Source organism: Dipteris shenzhenensis, chromosome 3 (genome assembly GCF_047967505.1).
Source record: "Dipteris shenzhenensis isolate YYH24624 ecotype China chromosome 3, Dip_SZ_1.0, whole genome shotgun sequence".
In the NCBI taxonomy this organism is placed as follows: Eukaryota; Viridiplantae; Streptophyta; class Polypodiopsida; order Gleicheniales; family Dipteridaceae; genus Dipteris; species Dipteris shenzhenensis.
In genome coordinates, this window is record NC_141598.1 from 24537563 (window position 1) to 24561744 (window position 24182).

Sequence of the window (24182 nt, forward strand, 5' to 3'; positions counted from 1 at the left end):
GGACTTATCTGTTGGGAATGAAACTCGACACGGCTCTTAGGCTACTCTAGACCTACATCCATGCAAGATTTGGTCTCCAACTGATTTATTATGTGCCACATGGAAGGTATAATGCGTACATTTTTACAATTCCTACTAGTGACTATGCATGAAGAATGGTGCACGTACTAACCAAATACACACGTGGACTTATCTATTGGGGATGAAACTTTGCACGGCTCTTAGGCTACCTTAGACCTAGATCCATGCAAGATTTGGTCTCCAACTGATTTGGTATGTGCCACATGGAAGGTATAATGCGTACATTTTTACATTCCTACTAGTGACCGCATGAAAAATGGCGCACATGTACTAACCAAATACGCACGTGGACTTATCTATTGGGGATGAAACTTCACATGGCTCTCAAGCTACCTAGATGTACATCCATGCAAGATTTGGTCTCCAACTGATTTGGTATGTGCCACGTGGAAGGTATAATGTGTACATTTTTACATTCCTACTAGTGACTATGCATGAAAAATGGTGCACGTATTAACCAAATACGCATGCTGGCTTATCTGCTGGGGATGAAACTTCGCATAGCTCTTAGGCTACCGTAGACCTAGATCCATGCGAGATTTGGTTCCCAACTTATTTGGTATGTGCCATGTGGAAGGTATAATGCGTACATTTTACATACCTATGAGTGACTACGCATGAAAAATAGCGCACACATACTAACCAAATATGCACGTGGACTTATTTGTTGGGGATGAAACTTTGCACGGCTCTCAGGCTACCCTAAACGTACATCCACACAAGATTTGGTCTCCAACTGATTTGGTATGTGTCACGTGGAAGGTATAATGCGTATATTTTTACATTCCTACTAGTGACTACGCATGAAAAATCGCACATGTACTAACCAAATACGCACGTGGACTTATCATATGCACGTGGACGTATGTTAAAGCTCATAGCAAGAGAGAGAGAGAGAGAGAGAGAGAGAGAGAGAGACCTTATACTTGAACACCTTTTCAATGCTTAATGTTTACAATTACTTCACACGTCATTATTTTTAAAATATCTTATGTATTAGATGTGTGAATTGAGATATCTAAAGTTCAAAATCATACTCCTAATTTTAAATCCGCACATGGGGATGAAACTTCGCATGGATCTTAGGTTTAGTATAATAATTGCAAGCATTGATATATATGAAATTCAATGATATTCAAAATGATAAAGTTCATAGCACGAGAGAGAGAGAGAGAGAGAGAGAGAGAGAGAGAGAGAGAGAGAGAGAGAGAGAGAGAGAGAGAGAGACCTTATACTTGAACACCTTTTCAATGCTTAATGTTTACAATTACTTCACACAGCATTATTTTTAAAATACCTTATGTATTAGATGTGTGAATTGAGATATCTGAAATTCAAAATCATACTCCTAATTTTAAATGTTTATGTTAGATTTGAACAAACTATAAACTGAGATAAACAAAGAAGAACATCATGAAAGTACTAAAATGCTCATACATCATAAAAGTAAGAACAATATCATGAAAGTACCAAAATGAATGTGTACATCATCATCATCATCATGCAGAAGTGCATCCCTAAACAATATGTGTGAAGCCTAAACAATCATCCTGAATCAAAATATGATAACTCCACATATGATCCTCTAGTCATCCTTTGATGTGGTTCCTGTATGACCCACAGCCCAACCATCTGCTATGTGCCCTCAGGCAAAGCCGAATCAAATGGGCCAGCCTCATCCTGATGAAGAGGAGGGCATGCTACATGAGCCACTGCTGCCATCTCTACCTCCCTCGTCTCCTCTATGTATGCGCGCCTCAGCTCCCAAAGTCATGCATCAGTGAATACTCATGCCTCGAATCCAGCACGAGTAATCGTCTCTACATGTAGAAGATGCTGGTCCACCCAAGCTGCTGCTCCACCCACTGCTGCAATGATATCTGAAGCTCTACCTCTCGCTCAATACAATGTGCCTCCTTTGCTCGTGCCTCGTCACCTGGCATGAAATCACCATATGAGAAGCATCACGGAACACACGCTACAACCACTGATGTATCAACACACGCTACAACCACTGATGTATCAACTGTCCTAGGTTTGGATGTGCCTTGAATCAGAACAACTGACGTGCTTAGGCAAACATGAACATCATTGATAATGATGATGTGGCCCTCAGCGTCGAAAGAATCTAGTATTTCTTCTACCAGAGCTTCATCCCATGCTTGCTTCCATGGTAGACAAGAAAAATTTAGGAGTCTATTTCTCCTCAAAATACCCCTGGCTATCTCGTTGCTAAAATCTTCAATAGGATGTGGGGGCGACACATGGGAAGGTGCCCTATGCCTCTTCTGGTGATTTGTTCGATCTCTCTGCTCCTCCATAACCACGAACACTGCGTAGAGGCTGATTGAAAGTGAGGATGATGGAGAAAGTAGAGAATGAAGTAAACCATTGGGCACAACAAAAACAAAAGTGTTGTTATAAGCAACGGAGCTGCAAGAAATTGCAATAGCAAATGAAAACCCAAAACCAAATGTATCCAAATGAGATCTAAAATTGGACGTCTTGTCAAATGAATGGCTGCATGATTAAGTGGAGTACCCCTTTCTTGGACATGATTATCCTGAATTAATGCCCCCACAATGTTCAAACTGCCACATGTCAACATACAGTATATCTCTTCCACTGTCACTAAGCACCTAATTGGCACTTGCGCTGGCATAAAATTCACCAAGGCATTATTAATTGAGTACCCTGCATCAAAGTTCTAGATGGCTGAGGAACACATTACTCGATAGGGCTTCACTTTACTCCCATTATACAACTCGAGGAATACATTTCCTTGCAGATCTTCTAGTTGTATTGTACCATTGGAAAAAACTTTAGTTAGCCAGTAGGGACAATTCCAACCAAGTTTGAAATTTGTTTTGAGGGGTCCCAACCTGGCATTATATAAGACTACGAGCATACCCTTTTTCAAATGCTCAGGCACAATATGCCTATCATACCATGCCTTTCTCCTATGCTTGATAGTGATATGAAGAATGGGAACAATAGATTCTAAGGGGACCACTGCTTCCAAGCCAAAAGCCATATGGAAAGAAGTAAGATTTGTAGTGACCATATAAGTAGTTCAGTATGCCTAGAGTGTGGAATGAAGTTTAGTATCCTAATAACTTTTAGATGATTATATTGCTTTAGTGAGGATAATCTTGAGTGTCTTGTTTGTGGATTCAGCTTAACCATTTCCATGAGGATAATAAGTAGTTAAAACTATATGCATCATTTTTAATTCAATCTTGAGCAACTGCACAACATCATTGAGAAAATGTGAACCTTGTCACTAACAAGTTTGTATAGGGCATCCATATCTATAGATGATGTTTTCAAAGATAGACTTGGTAGTGTTCCATGTCGAGTTATCTTGGAGTGCCTTAGCGTTAACACTGTGGGAGCTTTCCCCTTTAAATCCCTTGCAATTTTAGAGGCAAACTCCTTTTGTGTTGGGGTAAAGGCCATGTGGCCAGTCCCGTGTACATAGTATACTATGCTTCCACTATATATACTATGCATACCTATTCTTTGGTGTCTCTTAACACCCCCACATTGTGTGTTCTCCTCTCCTTCTTGTTGCCCTTTGCTATCCCCGATCCCCTTCAAACTGGTATCAGAGCTCTGGGAAGCTTGGTGACAGCCCCTGATGACCTTGAGTAGCTTGGTGGTAGACTGGAGCCACTCGGTGGAGTAAGGAGTTCTGTTTCCTAGAGAGTTTGAGAGAGAGGTGAAGAGTGAGAGACCCTTGAGCTACTTGCAGCTGTGGAAAAGAAATCTCTGGTGTGTTGAGGGAGAACCCTGGTCGTGGTTGAGGATAAGAGAGACGAATCTCTGGCTTGTCCTCCCTTCTACAGGCAGTTTTTAGTCACAACGTCGAAATTTTGCGAACAAATACTCTATTTTACTCAATTTCGATGCTCTAAGAAATTTCAAGTCCTTTGGACGTGGGTCTGCTATTTTTTGGCCAAATTCGATCGTTTACAGCCCAAATCGCTGTTTCAAAATTCTCAGATAGTCATTTTTTACTGGACAACAATTTTTGATATTTAATATCTCTTTTTCTGTCAGTAATTTGGACTCATGGTCAACACAAGACTTGGAGATTTTTGGATTTTCTACAAGTTTGCCTTCTGCAAGAAAGCCATCCGACATTCCGTTTGGGAGATATTCACTGGCGAAACCTGCTCATAAAATTTGTAGACATTTTGTGTGACAGTCACTTCTTGAGTCACTTTTGGAGCTGCCATATCTTCTCATCCTCGGAGAATTTGCTCAGCTCACTTCTGAGAAGTTGGAGTATTCCCAACTTGCTACAAGTTTGCTGTTCATCGCTTTGCCATTCGACCACTACTTTGTGAGATATAGCGCTCTTTTGGCATGTCATTTGGCATTTTTTCACAATTCGGTGAAGGACCAAGTAAGAGGCTATTTCTTGCACTTGTCTCTACCTTATTTTGTTTTTTGCATTTGTTGCAATATTTTCTTCTTGGCATGGCCCATCGGATATGGTGGTAGAGCTTGCCATTTGGTAGAGTGGTGGTGAGGTTTGGTGCAGGACACAAATTTGACACAACGTAAAGTGCAAACTTGAGCATGGTTTTTTGAGGCATTTGGGATGCCATATGCAGTGAATTTTTGGGCAACAGTTGCAATTGGTAAATGCTACATTTTGGATGCCATATGCAGTGAATTTTTGGGCAACAGTTGCAATTGGTAAATGCTACATTTTGGATGCCACATGCAGTGAATTTTTGGGCAACAGTTGCAATTGGTAAATGCTACAGTTTGGATGTCATATGCCATGTTGGGTCAATGCAATTGTATGCAAGGATTCTTTACTTGTTGCTAAAGGTTTTGGCACTGGTTTAAGTGCGGGCACTTGTTGTATAGGCTATGCACTTGTAGTGCATTTCACTCTTTGGTGGCATTGATTGCTTCCAAGGAGCTAAGCGTTTGAGCATCATTATTGTCTTGTTGTTGTGGCTTGGACATTATGGCAGATTCGTCATCTATGATGAACATTAAAAAGCTAGAGGGAACTAGCAACTTTGATGTGTGGTAGACACAATGCATGAACATACTGTATCTCAAGGACCAATATGTTCCCATTCAAGAGTAAGGCATGAAGCCTACATCTATGACAGATGCTGAATGGTGGAGGCTAAACACACTTGCTAAAGCCACTATTATGTTGACATGTTGCGATGACATTGTTATGAGCATTCGGAATGAGAACACTGCATGGGATGCATGGCAGAGATTAGGGACATTGTATGCACAGTAAAGTGCTTCTAGCAAAGTTTTTTGGTTGAAGAAGCTTGTACAATTGCAAATGAGAGAAGGGCAATCTGTATTGACTCATTTGAATGAGTTTAATAAGACTTTCAGTCATGTTATTCAGCATGGGCTGAATTTGGATGATGAGGTTAAGTCATCATTGCTCTTGGTCAGTTTGCCTCCCAGTTGGGATACATTTGTCACAGCCACTAGTAACTCTCATCATTTGTAGGTCTATGCTGATGTAGAGGGTGCCATCATGCAGGAGACATGAATAGGCAAAATAGAGCAGGTTCCAAAGCCTCTAGTGCTATGAATGTCAGAGGTAGACAACAGGACAGACATAAAGACAAAAGAGGCAAGTCTAGAAGCAAATCTAGATCTAAAAAGGACATTGTGTGCTTTTACTGTGAGAAAAAAGGGCATTATAAGAGTCAATGTCATAAACTACAGGCTAACAAAAAGGCAGGCAAAGTGGAGTCAAAGGATAAGAAAGAGGACGATGAACAAAACAAGGACAAAGGGAAGGGCAAAGTTGAAGCAAATGCTCTTTCGTACGCTTCTCCAGGTGAGAAAACATGCGTCAGGATCCATGGAGCGCTCTAAGGTGGATGGAACCTATGTGGAAACATGATGAAGAGAATGCTCATGAAATGTACCTCAAGTCAATTAGGTTCCAAGATAGATTAGCTTGGACTCATAAATAGAATCTTGAGTGAATGTGCATTTCTCCCTCGTAATCAACAATACATGATAGGCCTCTTATATAAAGAGTGCCCTTTGAATAGTCAACACTTGTGGGATCCTCTGATCCACATCTCTCCTTGTGGATATCCTCAATCCACATCTCTACATCATGTAGTCCACATCCTAGGGTGGCTACTTTAATTCTTTCCTATACCATACCTTAGCCTTTAATTATGTGCTCATGGCACCATATCTCTCAACACCTCCCCTTGGTGCCATGATCCTTTGGCTACTGCAAGGTGGTCAGATGTGAGTTACATTCCATCACCTCCCCTTAGTGCATGCATTGCTACTTAAGGTGGTCAAGTGTGGATTTACATGTCAATACCTCCCCTGGGTGCTTTTATAGCTACTCTCAGGTGGTCAGGTTTGATTTACAAAATATAGGCAAAGTTGGCAAGGGTTTTTGTTTCTCAATACATTCCATTGATGTCACCTTTTGGCTCATGGCTTGATGACGATGGCGTTTGGTGTAGCTTCATGCATGATGCTTTGTTCTTCCATGTGCCTTAATGCTTTATGTGTGGATGCCATGCTTTGTACTATGGTCATCTCATGCACTTGTGCTTTTGGCATGCTTATGACAGCAATGTGTGCATTCATGCTTTGCTTTATCATTTGTTGCAAAGGTCTTACCAATTGATTTCTTTCAATATTGGCAGTGTCTAATTGCATACAATGATTATGACTTGACAAACGTGTAGAGCTTGAAAAGACGATCACTTTTTCTTTTTGGAGCATGTGCAAATTCCTCCTAGATTGCAAGTTATAGCCTATCGAAGTTTTTGTGAAGAAGAGGGGGCATATGGAGTCACATGCACAAGAAGGACTGTGCTTGTGGAGAGGCAAGTGTTCCTTGCTGGCACTGTGTGCTAAGGTGCGGTAGCTTTAACCCAAGACTACACAAACGTAACCATGGTACAAATAAACCAAGCAAGTGAACCTAACCCTACTAACTTAACCATCCGTGGTTCTAAGCACTGAATCATGGTTCATTTAAGTCTGCCACATGTCAAAAAATTAGAACCGTGGAGGAGGATAAGGTTTCGGGTGAATTTTTATTTCTTTGTCGTTGTTGCTGGCGTCACGACCCGATCAGATACTTCCTTCTAGCTGCTCTTTGCTTCACGCAGTCGAGTAGTAGAGCTGCTTTGTTCATTGCAAATTGTTGATGCCGAGTTCTTCTGGCGAGGCTTTTGGAGCGGACGTCGATTGGAGAGGTATGTTATGGAAGGAGGCTAGAGCTTTGGTCCTGGTTGTAGACGCAGTCGCTGGTTGGCCGATGTATGCTACTAGAGTTTTTCATTGCTAGAGGTCTGTTGAGCCATATATGAAGCAGAAGCGCTGGCTGCTCTTAGATGGTCACTACTGGTTGTGGTTGGCTAGGCCGTCGGGCTGGAGTCACTGCTAATGTAGAGGGACTGCTTGCATGTGATGAAGTCTGTCATTAGATGTGCTATTGTCCGAGTCTGCCTTTGTGTGCGTACAATCCGTCAGTGCTGCTGTGTCCATGCTTAGTCGGTTGGATGTTGGAAACCAAGAGCTATAGTGACGTAGGCTTTGGGGCCTTGGCAGCCTTAGGAGCTTTCGGAGCAACCAGTCTTGGCTGGTTTTGGCTTTTGCTGCCGAGAGCAAGGAATAGCACTGCTCACGGGTGTTGATGGCATCGCAAGAGCCGTAGAGCCATTGTCCATCTTAGTAAGCTGACGGATTCTGCTGCTGTGCTCGCTGCTCGCTTGGTTGGCTGCTGTGTATAGGTGATTTACTAGTCGCACTTCTTGCTTGTTAGGTCGTAGGACGGCTTAGTTGCACTGCTATCACTCGAGTCATGTGTGCCTTTGTTGTTTGCTTGCTTGAGACATAGTAGTCTGCTGCCTGCGTGATCGCTATACATTGGAGCATGTAAATAGGCCAAGAATAGTAGTTTGTGTCTTGAAGGCTGCGTATGCAGACCTCGCTTGTCACTTGCTACAGATTGGCATTGATGGAATCATTTGACTTGTGTTTTGTCCCGCACTCCTTGCTTTGTTGAACTTGTCAAAGTCTGCCGGCTTGCTTTGTTTGTGAGGTAAGCTTTGTGTAGATACGCTTTTAGGCGATGAATCTCTCTCCCTCTTTCGAGAAGTATAGTACAAAACTGTCTCTCTCTCCCTAAGAAGAAGAAGAAGAACCCTCACAAATCTCTCAATCACGAAGAGAACATAAATCTCTCACTCTAAAACTAAAACTAACCTAGGAGAACTCACAAGTTCCTAAGGCGTGCATATAACTAATCTAGGATACTAGACCTAAGCTCTGATACCATGAGAAAACATGCATGCCTCAGGATCCATGGAGTGCTCTAAGGTGGATGGAACCTATGTGGAAACATGATGAAGAGAATGCTCATGAAATGTACCTCAAGTCAATTAGGTTCCAAGATAGATTAGCTTGGACTCATAAACAGAATCTTGAGTGAATGTGCATTTCTCCCTTGTAATCAACAATACATGATAGGCCTCTTATATAGAGAGTGCCCTTTGAATAGTCAACACTTGTGGGATCCTCTGATCCACATGTCTCCTTGTGGATATCCTCAATCCACATCTCCACATCATGTAGTCCACATCCTAGGGTGGCTACTTTAATTCTTTCCTATACCATAACTTAGCCTTTAATTATGTGCTCATGGCACCATATCTCTCAACACCAGGTTCTCATGATAGAGGTGTGACACGCCAAGGTGGTGTTACCATTGAGGAGATTGATAACATAGTGGATGAGTATGTAGCAGAATAGGAGATACTTTATATGTCTTCTCATGATGACCAGCACTTGCTAGCTAGCATGGACACTGCTATGCATACTTGGCTCATTGATTCGGGAGCTTCGTTTCATGTCACTCCACATCGTGAGTGGTTCACAACATACATGGCAGGTGACATGGGACCGGTTTTTCTTGGAGATGATCATGAGCTACGTATTGCAGGCATTGGTGATATTGATCTCCAGGTTGGTCATGGACGCATTTTTACACTTCATGATGTAAGGCATGTACCTGAGCTAAAGAAGAATCTCATCAGTGTAAGTCAGCTTGACTTTAGTGGTCATGTACTCTCTTTTGGTCATGGGAAATGGAAAATATGTAAAGGATCTTTGGTCATGACAAAGGGATCATTGGTTGATTCTCTATACCCTCTTTCTTGTACTGTTTCATGTAGTTCAGCTCATGCTACCACAGAGCTACCAATAGGTGTGTTGTGGCATTGCCGATTGGGGCATATGAGTAAGAAAGGAATGGAAATCTTATCTCATTGTGGCTACTTGCCTGTGTTTAGTGGCTCTGAATTTGCTAATTGTGAACATTGCTTATGCAATGGGAGTAGTGAGCCGATACATGGCGAATCCTGGCAAACGGCACTGGGAAGCAGTGAAAGGGGTTATGAGGTATCTCAAAGGCACTCAGGATATGTGCATATGCTTTAGGCAGACAGATTCAGCGGTACATGGGTATGTAGATGCTGATTATGCAGGTTGTCCAGTGAGTAGGAAGTCGACTATAGGCTACTTGTTCACATTTGTAGGTGGTGCGATTTCATGGGTCTCTCATCTATAGGGTTGTGTTACCCTTTCTAACACTGAGGCAGAGTATGTGGCAGCCACGGAGGCCACAAAGGAGGCCATATGACTTTCTCATCTCTTGGCAGAGTTAGGTATGTTACAGGAGATTCTAGTGCTACACTGCGACAGCCACACTGCTATCATGTTGGCCCGAAATCCAATATTCCATGCCAAGACAAAGCACATTGATATCAAGTACCATTTCATATGGTAGGTACTTGGTGATAAGCTCATCCAGCTTGTCAAGATTCATACGGATGACAATCGTGCAGATCTTCTTATGAAGAGTCTAGCTTCAGCAAGGTTTGCACATTACCGAGACCTCATGGGTATTGGATAGGTGACCTTCTTCTATTGTTGTACATACTCTCACTCCCCTTAGGCACATCGCCTTTAAGTGGGAGGTTGTTGGGGTAAAGGCCATGTGGCCAGTCCCATGTACATAGTATACTATGCTTCCACTATATATACTATGCAAACTCCGAGTGTGCCTCTACAAACTGAGTGTACAACTCAGTCTGGGTACACTCCAAAAAACATGCACCATGCTCAATGTACACACCGCCTAACACCCTCTTCTGCAATGCCTTCTTGAACACCGGGGATGCTGGAATGCTCCTCCCAAAACTGTTATATGAAGGACCTAGTGGAATCATCCAACAATTGATCGCTGCGAGGTGCACGACCACTCAAATCCCACAGAGCATCAGTCTCACTATCCTCTAGACTCTGCCTCCTAATCATGCCTGCTCGCAATGTGCACGGTGCAATTTGAAAAAGACATGAAGTAGTATGCACATGGCCTATCATATGAGGTCTCCTAATGGCAGCCCCAATAGCACGACGTGCTGCCAAGGCATCACTGGAGTTCCTATGCTTAATAGAAGCATAGGAACGTCGAACACTACTAAGGACCTCGCTACATACAACCCTATCTCTACGTGCATCAAGACCAGCAAGCCTCCTACACTCTACCAAGTCAGGGTGATCAATTAGAGATGTGAGAACATCAGACTGCGAAGCTGGCATGAGGTCACTGAAAAAAGAATGCACGATCTTGCTAGTACGAAGATGGATAGTGGACTTCAGCAAATCACGTCCTGAAGCAACACTGCTACTGCAAGGTGGGGCAAGGGGATCAATGGGAGATGGTAGGGTGGAGGGGGAAGGGAGGTGCCAAGGGGAAGGGGGGGAGGGGGGGGGGAAGGGGGAGGGAGATGGGGGAGGGTGGACGGGGAAGAGGTAGAGGTGGAGGGCAAAATGTAGGTGGCTAGGGGAAGGGCGGAGGCTAGAGGTAGGGGAGCGGATGAGGATGTGGAGGGGGGGACAATGGAGGTGGGGGTGGGGGTGGAGGTGGAGGTGGGATGTAGAGGTGGAGGTGGATCGGTGGTGGCAGCACGAGCTCTAGCTCTAGAGGCTCTCTTGTGTTCACGAGCCTTTTGCTTGCGCTCCTCCTCAATGAGATTTGGGGGGGGGTTCCTACATCTTTCACGTCTACTAGCTCTATGGATTTGAGAACCCATTCTCAATGAAAATAGGATGGAAGGTGTGACAAAGTGATTGGGAGGCAAGAATGGCTATGAATGGGTGAAACGAACGCTCACGAGCCTTCCGCTTGCACTCCTCGTCAATGAGATTTGGGGGGGGATTCCTACATCTTTCACATCTACTAGCTCTAGGGCTTTAAGAACCCATTCTCAATGAAAGTAGGATGGAAGGTGTGACAAAGTGATGGTGAGGCAAGAATGGCTAAGAATGGGTGAAACGAACCAAAACATGGTGTCTTATAGAGAGCCTCAACTCATCCACTAGATTGCTCTTCATTATTATTAGTGGAGAAGGTGCTAAGATTGAAGATAATTGGCTACTAAATTATGTTGGATTTTGTTTTGAAACTAATTTTTGTGGTTACTCCAAATACCTCGATCGTGGTCATAAACCTTGATCGAGGTATTCTATGCACACCGTGGTCATGTACCTCGATCGAGGTATTCTATGCATCTAGTCATATACCTCGATCGAGGTATTCTATGCCTCAATCATAAACCTCGATCGAGGTATTCTATGCCTCATGCACATCGTGGTCATAAACCTTGATCGAGGTATTCTATGCCTCATGCACTGAATTCACATGTATAACTTACCATGCATGTTGATGATGTGGCTCACCACCATCATGACTGTAGGAGTGTCTGCGGGAGTTCTCCCCTTGCCATCGGTTGATCGATGGGAGGAATGCCATGATATGAGCTCTGCAATGGATTTGCACTTGAACATATGTTGGATGCGAGGGATTATGGGAAAATGTCATCGAACCTTACGAGGCACATCCAAAGTTTTGAGATCTGCTCTATATCTTGCCTCTCCACAAGCAAGACACTCTCTTGCATCCTTATGTGGTCCACGAAATAAAACGCAATCGTTGACGCATGCATGGATGCGCTTGTAATCTAATCCTCCAAGAGAGGTCACATGTTGCCTTGCCATATCTCTTGATGTTGCTAATTTATTCTCCCTTGGAAGCATTTTACATAATAGCTTGCACATACTTAAGACCATAAATGAGAAAAAGCATTCGAGTAATTAACCCACTAGCATAATTCACCATGTTTGCAAAATAGAATTTAAAGCTTACTTGAGTAATGCATTCAAACTTGCATTGCTCCATCCATAAATGGTCTGCAAGTTTAGTAACTCAAGGAAGGCATGTAGAACAGAGAATGTGCACCCCTCAAATAGTGGAGTTGATGCCATAGTAAAAAGATCGTCATGATTCATGCTATCATCCCTACCTAAGGATTGATGGACATATAAATCCCGCACCATATCATCAAACACCTCCTCCTCCACAGCCTCATGAGGTAATGGCAGAGGGCTACTATCACCATCGCTCCATGCATCTATAACGGTCCCTCCTGAAGATCCCACCTCATATCGCCGACATTTCACCTCCTCATGATGAGCATAGGGCAACATATGCGGGTGTGGCACTGCATCCTGTATCAAATTAAAAATGGATCATATATCAAACACAAGAACACCCATAGGTATCTCAATTAACCTTAACTCTTTAACACTTACCATGTTTACAATCACATCCCATTCTCCATACTTTGAGACGTGATTGAGTGTAATTCTGTGTGCACGATACATGTTTCCTCGACATCAATCACACATACATTTGATTTTTTGCTCCAACCATATTTCACGATGGTGGATACAGAGGGATTCATCCTCACTAGAGCTATAGATAAACAACCCAAAAAAATGTATTCTTGCATGAGTTGTAAATGTAAAAACTTTGTGTAGCATCTAAAAGCGCGTCTAACACTGTGTCTATATGCATCTATAGGCATATCTAAAACACAATGTAGATGCGCTAATAGACGCACATTTAGATGCATGTTTAGACGCGCTTTTAGACGTGCAAACTGCAAGTTGATTTTTGAACCTACTTTTAGCACGCTTGCTTTCCTTCACATACTTTTAGCATCACGCAGCTTGCTTCATGCAGCTTGCTTCTGAGCATACAAGAGAAGAGGGTGAACAAGGAAGAGAAGAAAGAGAAGCAGCTTTGAAGAAGGACAAGAAGCTTCCATACCTCTACCCAAGGTAAGTCTCTTGGCAGTTGGTCTTCTTTGGAAGTTGCTCTCTTTGGATTCGTCCTTTGTCGTATGCAAGAAAGGGATGTTTTTGGTATTAGTGTTGTTCATTTTGGGGTTGGGTGCATGTCCTTTTCAATTTCTTTCAAAAAAGCATCTATCGAAGAGCGTCTATAGACATGTCAAACAATGCGTTTAATTTTTGAAAAAAGAGATAGCCACGCCTGTAGACACGTTGTTAGATGCATCTATAGACACGCTACGATAGATTCTCTTGTGTATTCTTCTCTTTTCCCTTCCCCTTCCTCTTCCTTTTCCTTCTCTTTCCCTTCCCCTTCCCCTTCCCCTTTTAGGAAAAGATTGCATGAATGATGGAAATAAGTGATTCCATGAATGATGGAAATAAGTGATTACATGAATGATGGAGAGGGATTGCATGAATGAAGAAAGGGATTGCATGAATGATGGAAAGGGATTGCATGACTGAAGAAAGGGATTGCATTCGTGAGGAAATAAGGGATTGCATGAATGATAGGAATAAGTGATTGCATGAGGGTGGGTCCAAGAAAGAGGAAAATTGGACTGAAGCAGGAGGGCTGGATAAAGAAAGAGGGCATGCATGATGGAGCATTCTTCTTTCCTCTTTTTTTCTCTCTTTTTCTCTCTTTTCTCTCTTTTCTCCTCTCTTTCCTTCTCTTTTCTCCTCTCTTTTTCTCTCTTATCGCCTCTCCCTTTTCTCCTCTCTTTTTTCTCCTCTCTTTTCTCCTCTCTTTTCTTCTCTCTTTTTCTCTCTTTTATCCTCACTTTTTCTCTCTTTTTCCTTCTCTCTTTTATCCTCTCTTTCCTTCTCTCTTTTCAACTCTTTTCGTCTCTTTTCTCCTCTCTTTTTCTCTATTATCTGCTCTTTTTTTTTCTCTTTCTCCTCCTCCCTTTTCTTCTCTCTTTACTTCTCTCTTTTTTTCTCTTTTATCCTCACTTTTTCTCTCTCTTTTATCCTTTCTTTTCGTCTCCTTTCCTCTCTTTTTCTCTTCGATCTCCTCTCTTTCTCTCTCTTTTTTCTCCTCTCTTTTCTTCTCTCTTTCCTTCTCTCTTTTTCTCTCTTTTATCCTCACTTTTTCTCTCTTTTTCTCTCTCTTTTATCCTCCGTTTTCGTCTCTTTTCTCCCTTTTCGTCTCTTTTATCCTCCCTTTTCGTCCCTTTTCTCCTCTCTTTTTCTCTCTTTTTTCTCCTCTCTTTTTCTCTCTTTTCTTCTCGTCTCTTTTTCTCTCTTTTTTCTCCTCTTTTCTCCTCTTCTCCTCTTTTCTTCTCTCTTTTCTCCTCTCTTTTTCTCTCTTTTTTCTCCTCTCTTTTTCTCTCTTTCTTCTCCTCTCTTTTCTCCTCTCTTTCATTCCCTCTTTTTCTCTCTTTTCCTCTCTTTTTCTCTCTTTCTTCTCCTCTCTTTCATTCCCTCTTTTTATCTCTTTTATCCTCACTTTTTCTCTCTTTTATCCTCTCTTTTCGTCCCTTTTCCTCTCTTTTCTCCTCTCTTTTTCTCTTTTTCTCTTTTTTTTCTCCTCTCTTTTCCTCTCTTTTTCTCTCTTTTCTCCTTTTTTCCCTTCTCTCTTTTTCTCTCTTTTATCCTCACTTTTTCTCTTTTCACTTTCTCTCTTATCTCCTCTCTTGGGATCTCTTTTTTCTCCTCTCTTTTCTCCTCTTTCTTCTCTCTTTTTCTCTCTTTTTTCTCCTCTGTTTTCCTCTCTTTTCTCCTCTCTTTCCTTCTCTCTTTTTCCCCACGTGAAGCTTCAATATAGCCCAACATTGAGCAAGCAGATATAGACTTCTGCCACTCTAATTCAAAGAATGCAGGAGTTTGTAAATGCTTGCTCAATGTTAGACTGTCACTCTATTTTTTCTTTTGCATGATGGATAGAGGGCATGCATGATGGAAAGAGGGCATGCTCGGTGGTAATCTTCTTCTTTTCTTTTCTTCAGTTCATCATATGTCCAAGAAGCTCTTCAGCCTCACTTGATCTTCAAGATACCATCTTTTAGGAGTTATATAACATTTTGGGACACCCTCCCACTACACATACATGACAGGTACTCTAAACACCCCCCAGGAGTCGGCAGTACAGACTCCAAACCACCCCAACCCCACACCAGCTGAGATTACCATAGTGGAGTCAAGATAGCCCAGTTGGCTACAGAGCCGATCCCCTTCTCCCTCCCTGCAATTAGGAAGCCCTTCTGTGTCGCAGAGCTGCCGACGTACTCCCGTGCAGTCGAGAGTCGCTTCTCCAGCTACGAATGGCCAACGTACTCCCATGTAATCGAGAGTCGCCTCTCCAGCTACAAGTGGCCAACATACTAGCTTGACACAACAGGGCAGCAGGCATAGTAGTAGGGAGAGCGGTCGGGGATGCATGGCATAGTCTTTGAGGGGGGGTAATGGTGGGGACAAGGATGATTCAGATGATGCCAACGTGCCAGAGGGTGATGGTACGATATTCTATGACATCACTCATACATGAGGCATCTTGATGGATGCACGGGGGAAGGACATCATGGCCTTCATACGCTTTGTAATTGCTAACAACTATAGAGATTGCTTTATTCACTACAAAGTCCAGCCATAAAAGTTGGCTGATGAGACCCTCACTGCTACTCATTGTAGGTATCCCAATCCCCCCAATGATCAGTTCACATGTAAATGGGCCAAGTCAAAGATTGTTATGATACTTGCCAATAAAAGATCTTTGCTTAAGAGGCAGGCACTAGCCGAGATTGCCAGGAGAGAGGAAGGTCAACCACCAAGGAGCTAGCCCCACATCACTCATAAGCATGAGTGGAAGAAAGCAATGAAGGCAACGAAGGTGAACCCTAGTCTGTAGCACATGGAGGCACAAAGGATCCAAATGGAGAAATATGAAAACATGCATTTTGGAGTAGAGGGTGTTGAATCATGGGAGACCCAATTCATAAGTATTAATCTCAAATTATATTGTGTTTATGTGGTTTATTAGGAGGTTGTTTCTTTGTACTAACCCCTCAGCAAATTGTGTCATCTTGCAGCTTGATATTGTGGGTAGGTACCCTACTCCTATTAAGACAGCCTACCACTACCACCATCGCAGAGGAGATACATGGAGGCACTTCTATGATGACGGGTTGATTATTGAGGAGCAGTATATCCGGGCTACTAAAGTGCCCCCCCATATATTTAAAAGTAATTAAATAATGTCAATATTGTAAATAAAGATTTTATTTTTCATACATTCATACATGTTGTCCCTCATTTACAGGGCCTTAGGGCTAATCAAGAGGAAGAAGATGAGGAACAACGGAGCATGAAAGAAGGAAGCGAGGGTGCGGAGAACTTAGATTAGTCATAGAAGTAGTGCTAGCTACTCTTTTTTATAGTTGAAGCCATTAGCTTGGCTTCGTGCCTCTCATGTATATACACTCCTCTTATTTTTTGTACTTGAAGCCACAGGTCATGGCTTGGCTTCGTGCTATATGTACATACAAGCACTTTTTGGGCTATGAATTAATATACATTCCTTTTATTTTTTTGGCTTTCAATTTCCTTGTGTGACATTCTATCAATGAATGCCCTGTGAACTAAACGTTTTGGAGTAGTAATGTTTTATTTAGAATTATAATCGTCAGCTATAGATGTTCTTAGAATCGTCCTAATTAAAATGTAGTTGGTTGTAAGAGTTGAATTGCACAATGTGGAAATGGGATTCTTGTAACCACATAGCATACACAACATACACATCATTCTGTTCAACTACACAAAATTATGCTTTTATTAAAAAAAAGATTCTATAGAGCGTCTATAATCGCATCTATGTACACGTCTTTCTGTTTTTATTAAATTTCTATAGAGCGTCTGTCTGTTATATAGACACGCCTATAGACATGGGTCTGTAGATGCACAAAGACACGCAAATAGATGCACCGGTAAGTTTTTTTTTAGTTAAAGAAATACGTCTATGTGCGCGTCTGTGGGTGCTTTGTCTTGTTGTGATTGGGACGGTATGAATTTCTAGGAATTGACTTTTAGAGAATCGGGATTTTGGATTGGCGTACATGATAAGCTTAGCATTTGATGTGGTGGCGGTAGAGGTCAGAGAACCGTGCATGGCGTAGTCCTGTTGAATGGCGGGGATGATTAATGGAATCGTCAGGTTGATGTGGGTGATTTGTGTGGTTATAAATGGTTTCCAAGAGGGTGGTAACGAGGCAAGTAGAATGATGGCTTGAACCTTTTGACCGAGGACGAGCCCGGAAAGAATGAGGTCGTCCATTGAGGTTCGCCAGGATTGTAGAAACTTAGGGACATCGTCCGTTTGGGACATATGAACGGTCATAAGTTTCTTTAGATTAGCAATTTGAGATGAAACATCTGTGTGTTCGAATGTTTGCTGTAATTGAGACCAAATAATTTGATTTGCGGTGGTCAAGGTTCTCACCGTGTGTTTTTGGTCGTCTTCCATGTAGAGGAAGATTTTGAGTCTCGCATTCAGGTCCTTTTCCTTCCAATCGGAAACTCCCTGAGCGTTGGCCGCCACTGATGGATCGGGACAAGGTGCCGTGCCATTGACGACTTGCAGCAGGTTTAGTTTCTGCAATAGTAGTTCCATGGTCATTTTCCATGGCTGGTAGTTTTTGTCATTCAATTTATCAGCTTTTTATGTTCTAGATTGTTGTGCCATTGGCATTTTAGTTGAGCGGTATTCGGACTTGGGGAGCCCGGCTGCTGCGGCGATCGGTGGCAAGCAAGAGAGAAGTAAAGGAGCTTGACAGAACTTACGTAATACGCACCGCTTGATTGGCATGTCTATGCTTCCGAGGAAGTGTGAGCACATGACGTAGATTTTACGTGAATACGAGCGCAGCGAGAACGAGAGGAGAAATGATTGCAATCAACAGGAAAGGAAGACGCAGTGTTATTGCATGAACTCTCGACGTTCGTATAGAATGTCACAGTTATTGTTGCGGTTGAACTCAACGTCCAGAGCTGTACAATGTACATGCGCGCTTCTCTGACGTGTTTATTTGTGGAATGGAATATACGTTGGAATTATGTGAAATACATTCTAATAGGAAGAAGGCACAGGCGAAACAAAAAAGGGCACGTTGGATTCACGCGTGATTACTTAAGTGGAACTGAGGTAAGCATAATGGATTTTAATAGAATTCGGGATGTAGGATTGGGAAGGGGACGCAAGGGGTATCAAGGTGGGAAGAGGAGGAAGAGCTGTTGTGGTTGTAGGTAGGTGCGGTGCGGATGTAAACGAAGGTGGGGTGCCATAAAGCTAGACAGGAATAGTAAGAAGTCAGATACACCGGGGTCGTAGCTATCTCAAATTCCCACAACACCTTTTGGCACGTGATGCATCCTGAAATATATGCTTACACATTAATACCAATCCTTGTCTTCTTTGTTTATTCACCAGCTTTAAATGCCGTCTTACTCTTAATGTGCATGCAGTACTGCAATCGCCCTCGCCCTTCCTGCTGGCTGTAGCAGCGTCCTTTCTTGTCTTGCACTCACGAAACCCATCAAATCCACACCACTCAAAACCTCCTCGCTCCTCTCACAATGCACACGTTGCAGTCCCTTATTGCTCCTCTCGATTCTGAGCACAACGCCTCGGCAATTCGACAGCGTCCAACCAGCGCATGAGGTGCAGGTCCATTGTAGTTTAACCTCATCCTCTACCTTCCCGTGATCCCATCGATCCTCCTCCTAAAAATATTATTTCCTCATCATCGGCCTTTGATAAAAATTCATCCTCCTGTTCAATATCTAGATCTCCATTATGCGCAGATATTTATAGAGCTGCAGAAATGCCGCTGCTGTACGCATCCAATTGGCGCGTTTGCTCTGACCTTCTGATAGATCGGCCTCCCTGAGTCCCTGACCTTTCGAGCTATAATAAGAAGAGATCGAAAGACGACCGGCCATCGCTGTGCAAGCAGTCACTAGACTCACTACGGCGACGTTCAAGGTGAAACGGTGTCCTGATAGATGAGAATCTTCGAGACGAGCTCGCAGATGGCATCTGCAAATAGCAGAGAAGTTTTAAAGGCCCCTGGTCTTACGCTGCAGTTTCCATCGTCTGGCCATTGGATCTGGCATCTGGTTCTAAACGACGCGAACGATAAGGCAGGCGTCAAAGATATGTTCGAGTGAGAAGCAGGGCAGGCAGACGTTATCGTCGCTGAAAAGCTACATACATGGTTCTTGTTTTGCAGATCACGAGGAGGAGGCAGACGACACCCAGGTGAAAACCCGATATTATATCTCTCGCAGGAAAAAAAAGGCCATACATTGCGAATCCAGAATTTGGCTAAGCCACGATGATCGTTGGAATACTGCCCGCGTCGACAGCCACATGTTGCAACAGCCAACTCCTTGGCAACAACAAAATTGTGGGAAACGATACAATATGCTCAGATTGCTTCTGAGTGAAACAGGCGCTGCCAGTTCGTGGTACACAAGACCAAAGGCGTGACCAGTCCTTGCTCTCGAGAGGGTCGTTGTCGAGTATGGATAGTATTTCTAGGCTACCTCTGTGCAGTCATCTTCTACAACACACTTTGCGTAGCGTGTGCACGGAGTCGGATTGGGTCTATGCGATATTCTGGAGGATACTTCCCCGTAACTTTCCTCCACCCAAGTAAGCAAGGCCATTAGAGTGTGTCTGAAGGGTAATGTTTGACAATGCCTTCATTGCTTTTCATCTCACAGCTTGATCAAACTTTGTGTTTAGGTGGGAGATCGGAGGATACCTGGACAGATCTAAAGCAAACAAGAGAAATTGGTAAGAGTTCTGCTCAAGTGTAATTAACTCTTTCTTTGGTACTGACTTCCTACAGATTAGGAGACGAGAGTCGAGTCTTATCTTTACTCGAGGCTAATTAGCTCTAAGCAATTACGCTATGTTGTAGGATTTTGGTTTGGGAGGATGGTTTCTGCGATTTTGCAAGATCGTGTGCTGTACCCGAAGCAAGCGCTTCAGGAGCTGGTAGTACTGGACACGCAAGCAATGCACAGTCTAGCAGCTCCTTCTACATGGACCCAAATCTAGCCAAACCAAGCGGTTTGCACCCAGAGCTCTTTTTCAAAATGTCACACGAAGTCTACAACTATGGTGAGGGGTACGTTGAAAGGTTTATCCTGATGTCAATCACGGTATATTTACTACTCTTACCATTTATACTCGGAACATCCCTGCGATCGGCTTATTAGCGTGGTATTTACTTTGTCCAGTTTGATGGGAAAAGTCGCAGCCGATAACGGCCACAAGTGGTTTTACAAAGATCCACCGGAACGTGATAGTCGTCTCGCGTCATTTTGGCATAGCACTATTGATCCTGTGAGTTTATACTGCCCTTGCTGAAGTTTCCAAGCGTTTTCATAGTTCATAAGAGGCATAGCAGAGAGAGAGCTTCACACGTTTAGGAATTGTCTCACATCTTGTAGGTAGCACCAAGACGTTGTTACCCATTTACAAGGAAGCGCAACCATTCGAAGCGTGCTCAAGTATTTTTTCTGAAGTACGATTCTGCACAATGCAATTCATGTGGGTGTGCCTTGATTGTCTTGTGTTTTCCTGTGGTTGACGAGACAGCAACCTCGTACTTGGGACGCACAGTTCAAGTCCGGCATTCAGGTTTGGAAAAAACGATAAGAATCCTCTGCATTACGGTTGTAAAATTGGCTGCGGAGTATTGGATAATCGAAGTTGTTTCTATGGTCGCAGGTTATAGCTGTCATCGCTGTTCGGGAAGGACTTGTACAGCTTGGCTCTACCCAGAAGGTAAAGCTACCAAAACGAGTGCACTTTCAGTGCTATTTCAGTCTCAAGTGTCGTTGTCTTCCATGAACTGATCTAAAGCTGAGGGAAAACGGTCTTTGCTGGTTCGAAAACAGATTCTCGAGGATCTCAACTTCGTCATGCTACTGCAAAGGAGGTTCAACAATCTCCAGCAGCAGCAGCAGGCAAGTCCTAACATCCTGTTTCAGCAACCATCTTCTCCTTTGGGAAGCTGCATTCAGGCGACTGCATCCAGTCCGGAAACGTTGGATCGCAAGATGAGACACATCAGACCGGAGAGGGAAGACGAGTCACCCTTCAGGAGAACGCCAGAACGACGTCTATCGTGGAGTGGAACAGTGAGTGATTCTAGACGAAGAGAAGCTGGCCAGGAATCTGCAAATGAAGTTAGTGTAGCTTGCTTTTCAGCATGGGAAAACAATTCACCTGCGGGAGACCTCAATCTAAGCTTCTCTCACAGCACAATGTTAAACATTCCTCAATCTACACCAGCAGGAAGGAGCTCCTCCCAATCAGTACTGCCCTCCATGACCAATCTTCAAGCCTTACTTTCAAAATTGCCTTCTGTGACCTCTTCCCCAGCTTCCTTATCCATCCCCACCCAGTACGTAACCGCATCATCTTTAGATTCTCAGCTGATAAGATCTCTGAGTGCTCCTCCTTCTCAAGCAGCCCAGCGTCGTAGAGTGCCGGGCATGCCTCAATTCCTCTCCCCAGCGGATCCATATAACGACCTCGAGCTTGTATCCCCTGACTCCCAGGCTTCTCACAATCAGGTCACCAGAGACCTGACCTCTGCGAGCGTGGAAACTCTCAATGCAGAAGATCACATCAATTGTTGCAAAACCACAATGCTAATAGCAGATACTACTTCAGCAGAAGCGGGTATTACTCAACAGAGCGATGCCAGCATCTTTGGGGATCCATTCGGGGTCCGGAATCTTGTCACAGACCTGGGTCTCCATGCAGACTTGCAAGAAGAAAAATCTTTCAATACTTACCTAGATGATATGGTTGGCGAAGAGTCTCTTTGACAATATTGACTATCTAGTTCCCAGCAAAGAAGCAAGCTCTCCTAAGAAGCGATGAAGATGAAGATGAAGATGAAGCTCCCCTAAGAAGCGATGATCTTTGTGAGCTTTCCGGACAAGAACCTAGCCTTTACTTATAACCTCGCCCGAGTGCTTATGACTTGTCTTGTAAATCATGTAAAGGCTCCAAAAAAATGTATAACGCGCTTCAATTGTGATCTCAATTTTGATTTAGCTCATTAGGGTAAGGTGCCACTATTATGGCGTCCCCCAAGTATGAAGGAGACGGTCTCCATAGTTTGTGCATGTTCTTAGTATATACTCCTCATAGTAAAAGATGATGTGTCCATATCTCCTTTTAGAATGTTTTTTTAGGGATAGTGCCTTAGTACGTATTGCAATGGCTCTTCTACTTCCCCGTGTTTCACAATTGTTTGGAAAGTTAACAAATTAAAAGTAACTCCCTATTCTCAGTGAGGCCAATACCTTCTAGTTTTAATTCCAACTTCATTAAGGCCATTTGAAACTTTTGCCATGGATTAGTGCTAAAAAGACATAAGACCGCTCCCTCTATCGTATTATGACTCATCTTGTAAATTGCATTCCATCTCAAGAATTACTTTAGGCCCATCTTCTAAATTGCTTATAGCTTACCTTCTTCCAAACATTAACAACTCAAGCTGTAAATGGAATTGGGGAGAGCATCTAAGCTTCTCTTTGTATTACATCCAAAAAAAACATTGGACGTAGTACAAGAATTTCCAAGGAGAATATTGTGTTCCCATATCATTAAAGTACTAGAAAAAGTAATGAAAAAAATCAACCTAAAAGTAAATAGAGCAAAAAAGATCTAACAATAACAATAATCTGATCCAAAAGGAAATGACGATATCCTCCTCGAGTGAGTAAATGAGCATTACGGAATGAGAAAGCGTTGGAGCGCAAATACATAGAGGGGAGCATGTTGAAAGCAAGGCATATGGAGAGGGGCGGGACTTCGGATGTTGGGTGACACCACCATTGAGCCGACGCCCGGTATGGGTATGGTAGCTCTAGTTCGAGCATCCACTAGTTTATGGAGTTTTAGAGTGGTGAGCTCGAGGCCCTGGGGGTCGGAGGCAAGTCTCGCATGCCTAGGTTCGTTAGGGCCTTGGTATCTTCTCCGCTCTCTGAGGTGTATTGATTGCCAGAGGGTCCACACTTGAGGTGGTGCCAAATAAATAAGGTGGGGGGAAAGAGTTCTCCATGAGATGTCTAGTGGGTGCAAGCCCAACACGGCAAAGCCGGCTCTCAAAACAAAAACAAAATAACAAAGAAAAGGGGGATGTAAATAGAGCTTAAAGTTTTAGAGCAATTTAAAAAACGTAGATTAGAGAGATATAGTGTATGAAAGGGGAGGGATTAATTTAAGGAAAGGAAAAAGAAATGAAAAAAGAGGTGGTTTTTAAAAAATTTTTAATTAGATAAAGGAAAAAAAGTTATAGGTAAGTGGTATAAGTAAAGAGAAAGGGGCCATGAGTAATGAGAAAAGAGAGGGGTAATAAGCACCTTTGAGTCATTGATAAAGGAGCCGAGAGTTTGACAAGAAGTCACGAAAAGACGGCGGAGCACACATAGAAGGAAGGGACGTAGTGATGGCACGGGAGCCGACATAATGATGGGTGGTAAGGACGTCGGAGATTGCACAGGTGGGGGGAAAAGTAAAGACAGCATGCGCAGGGCAGGTAAATATGATGGGAGTCTAGCAACAGGAGCAGCCACAGTTTAACTTTTTTCACTTTAATTTTAATTTTAATTGTTTAGCACTTTAATTTTCTTTTTTGCTCTATTCTAAGCTTACTTTTAGATTGTTTTTTTTTCGTTGCTTTTTCTAGCACTTTAACTTTAAGCCTTTTTCTAGGTTATCTCCCCCCCCCCCCTTCATTTTTTCGTTTCATTCTTTTTTTTAAATCATATTTTGTAATCCTTTATTTCTTGCTCTTTTAAAATCCTTCTTCTACCCCTTATCTTTCCCTATA

At 43.0% G+C, this 24182-nt stretch overlaps 1 protein-coding gene across 1 annotated transcript; it reads left to right on the forward strand.

Moving 5' to 3' along the window:
• The first annotated feature begins 19841 nt into the window (after nucleotides 1-19841).
• Nucleotides 19842-22167, forward strand: LOC147903547 (uncharacterized). The gene is made up of 7 exons (XM_087372015.1): nucleotides 19842-19972; nucleotides 20066-20116; nucleotides 20244-20453; nucleotides 20566-20671; nucleotides 20927-20968; nucleotides 21059-21115; nucleotides 21229-22167. Exons 1-7 carry the CDS (start codon nucleotides 19842-19844, stop codon nucleotides 22165-22167), a joined length of 1536 nt encoding a protein of 511 aa, XP_087228141.1.
• Nucleotides 22168-24182: the final 2015 nt, after the last annotated feature.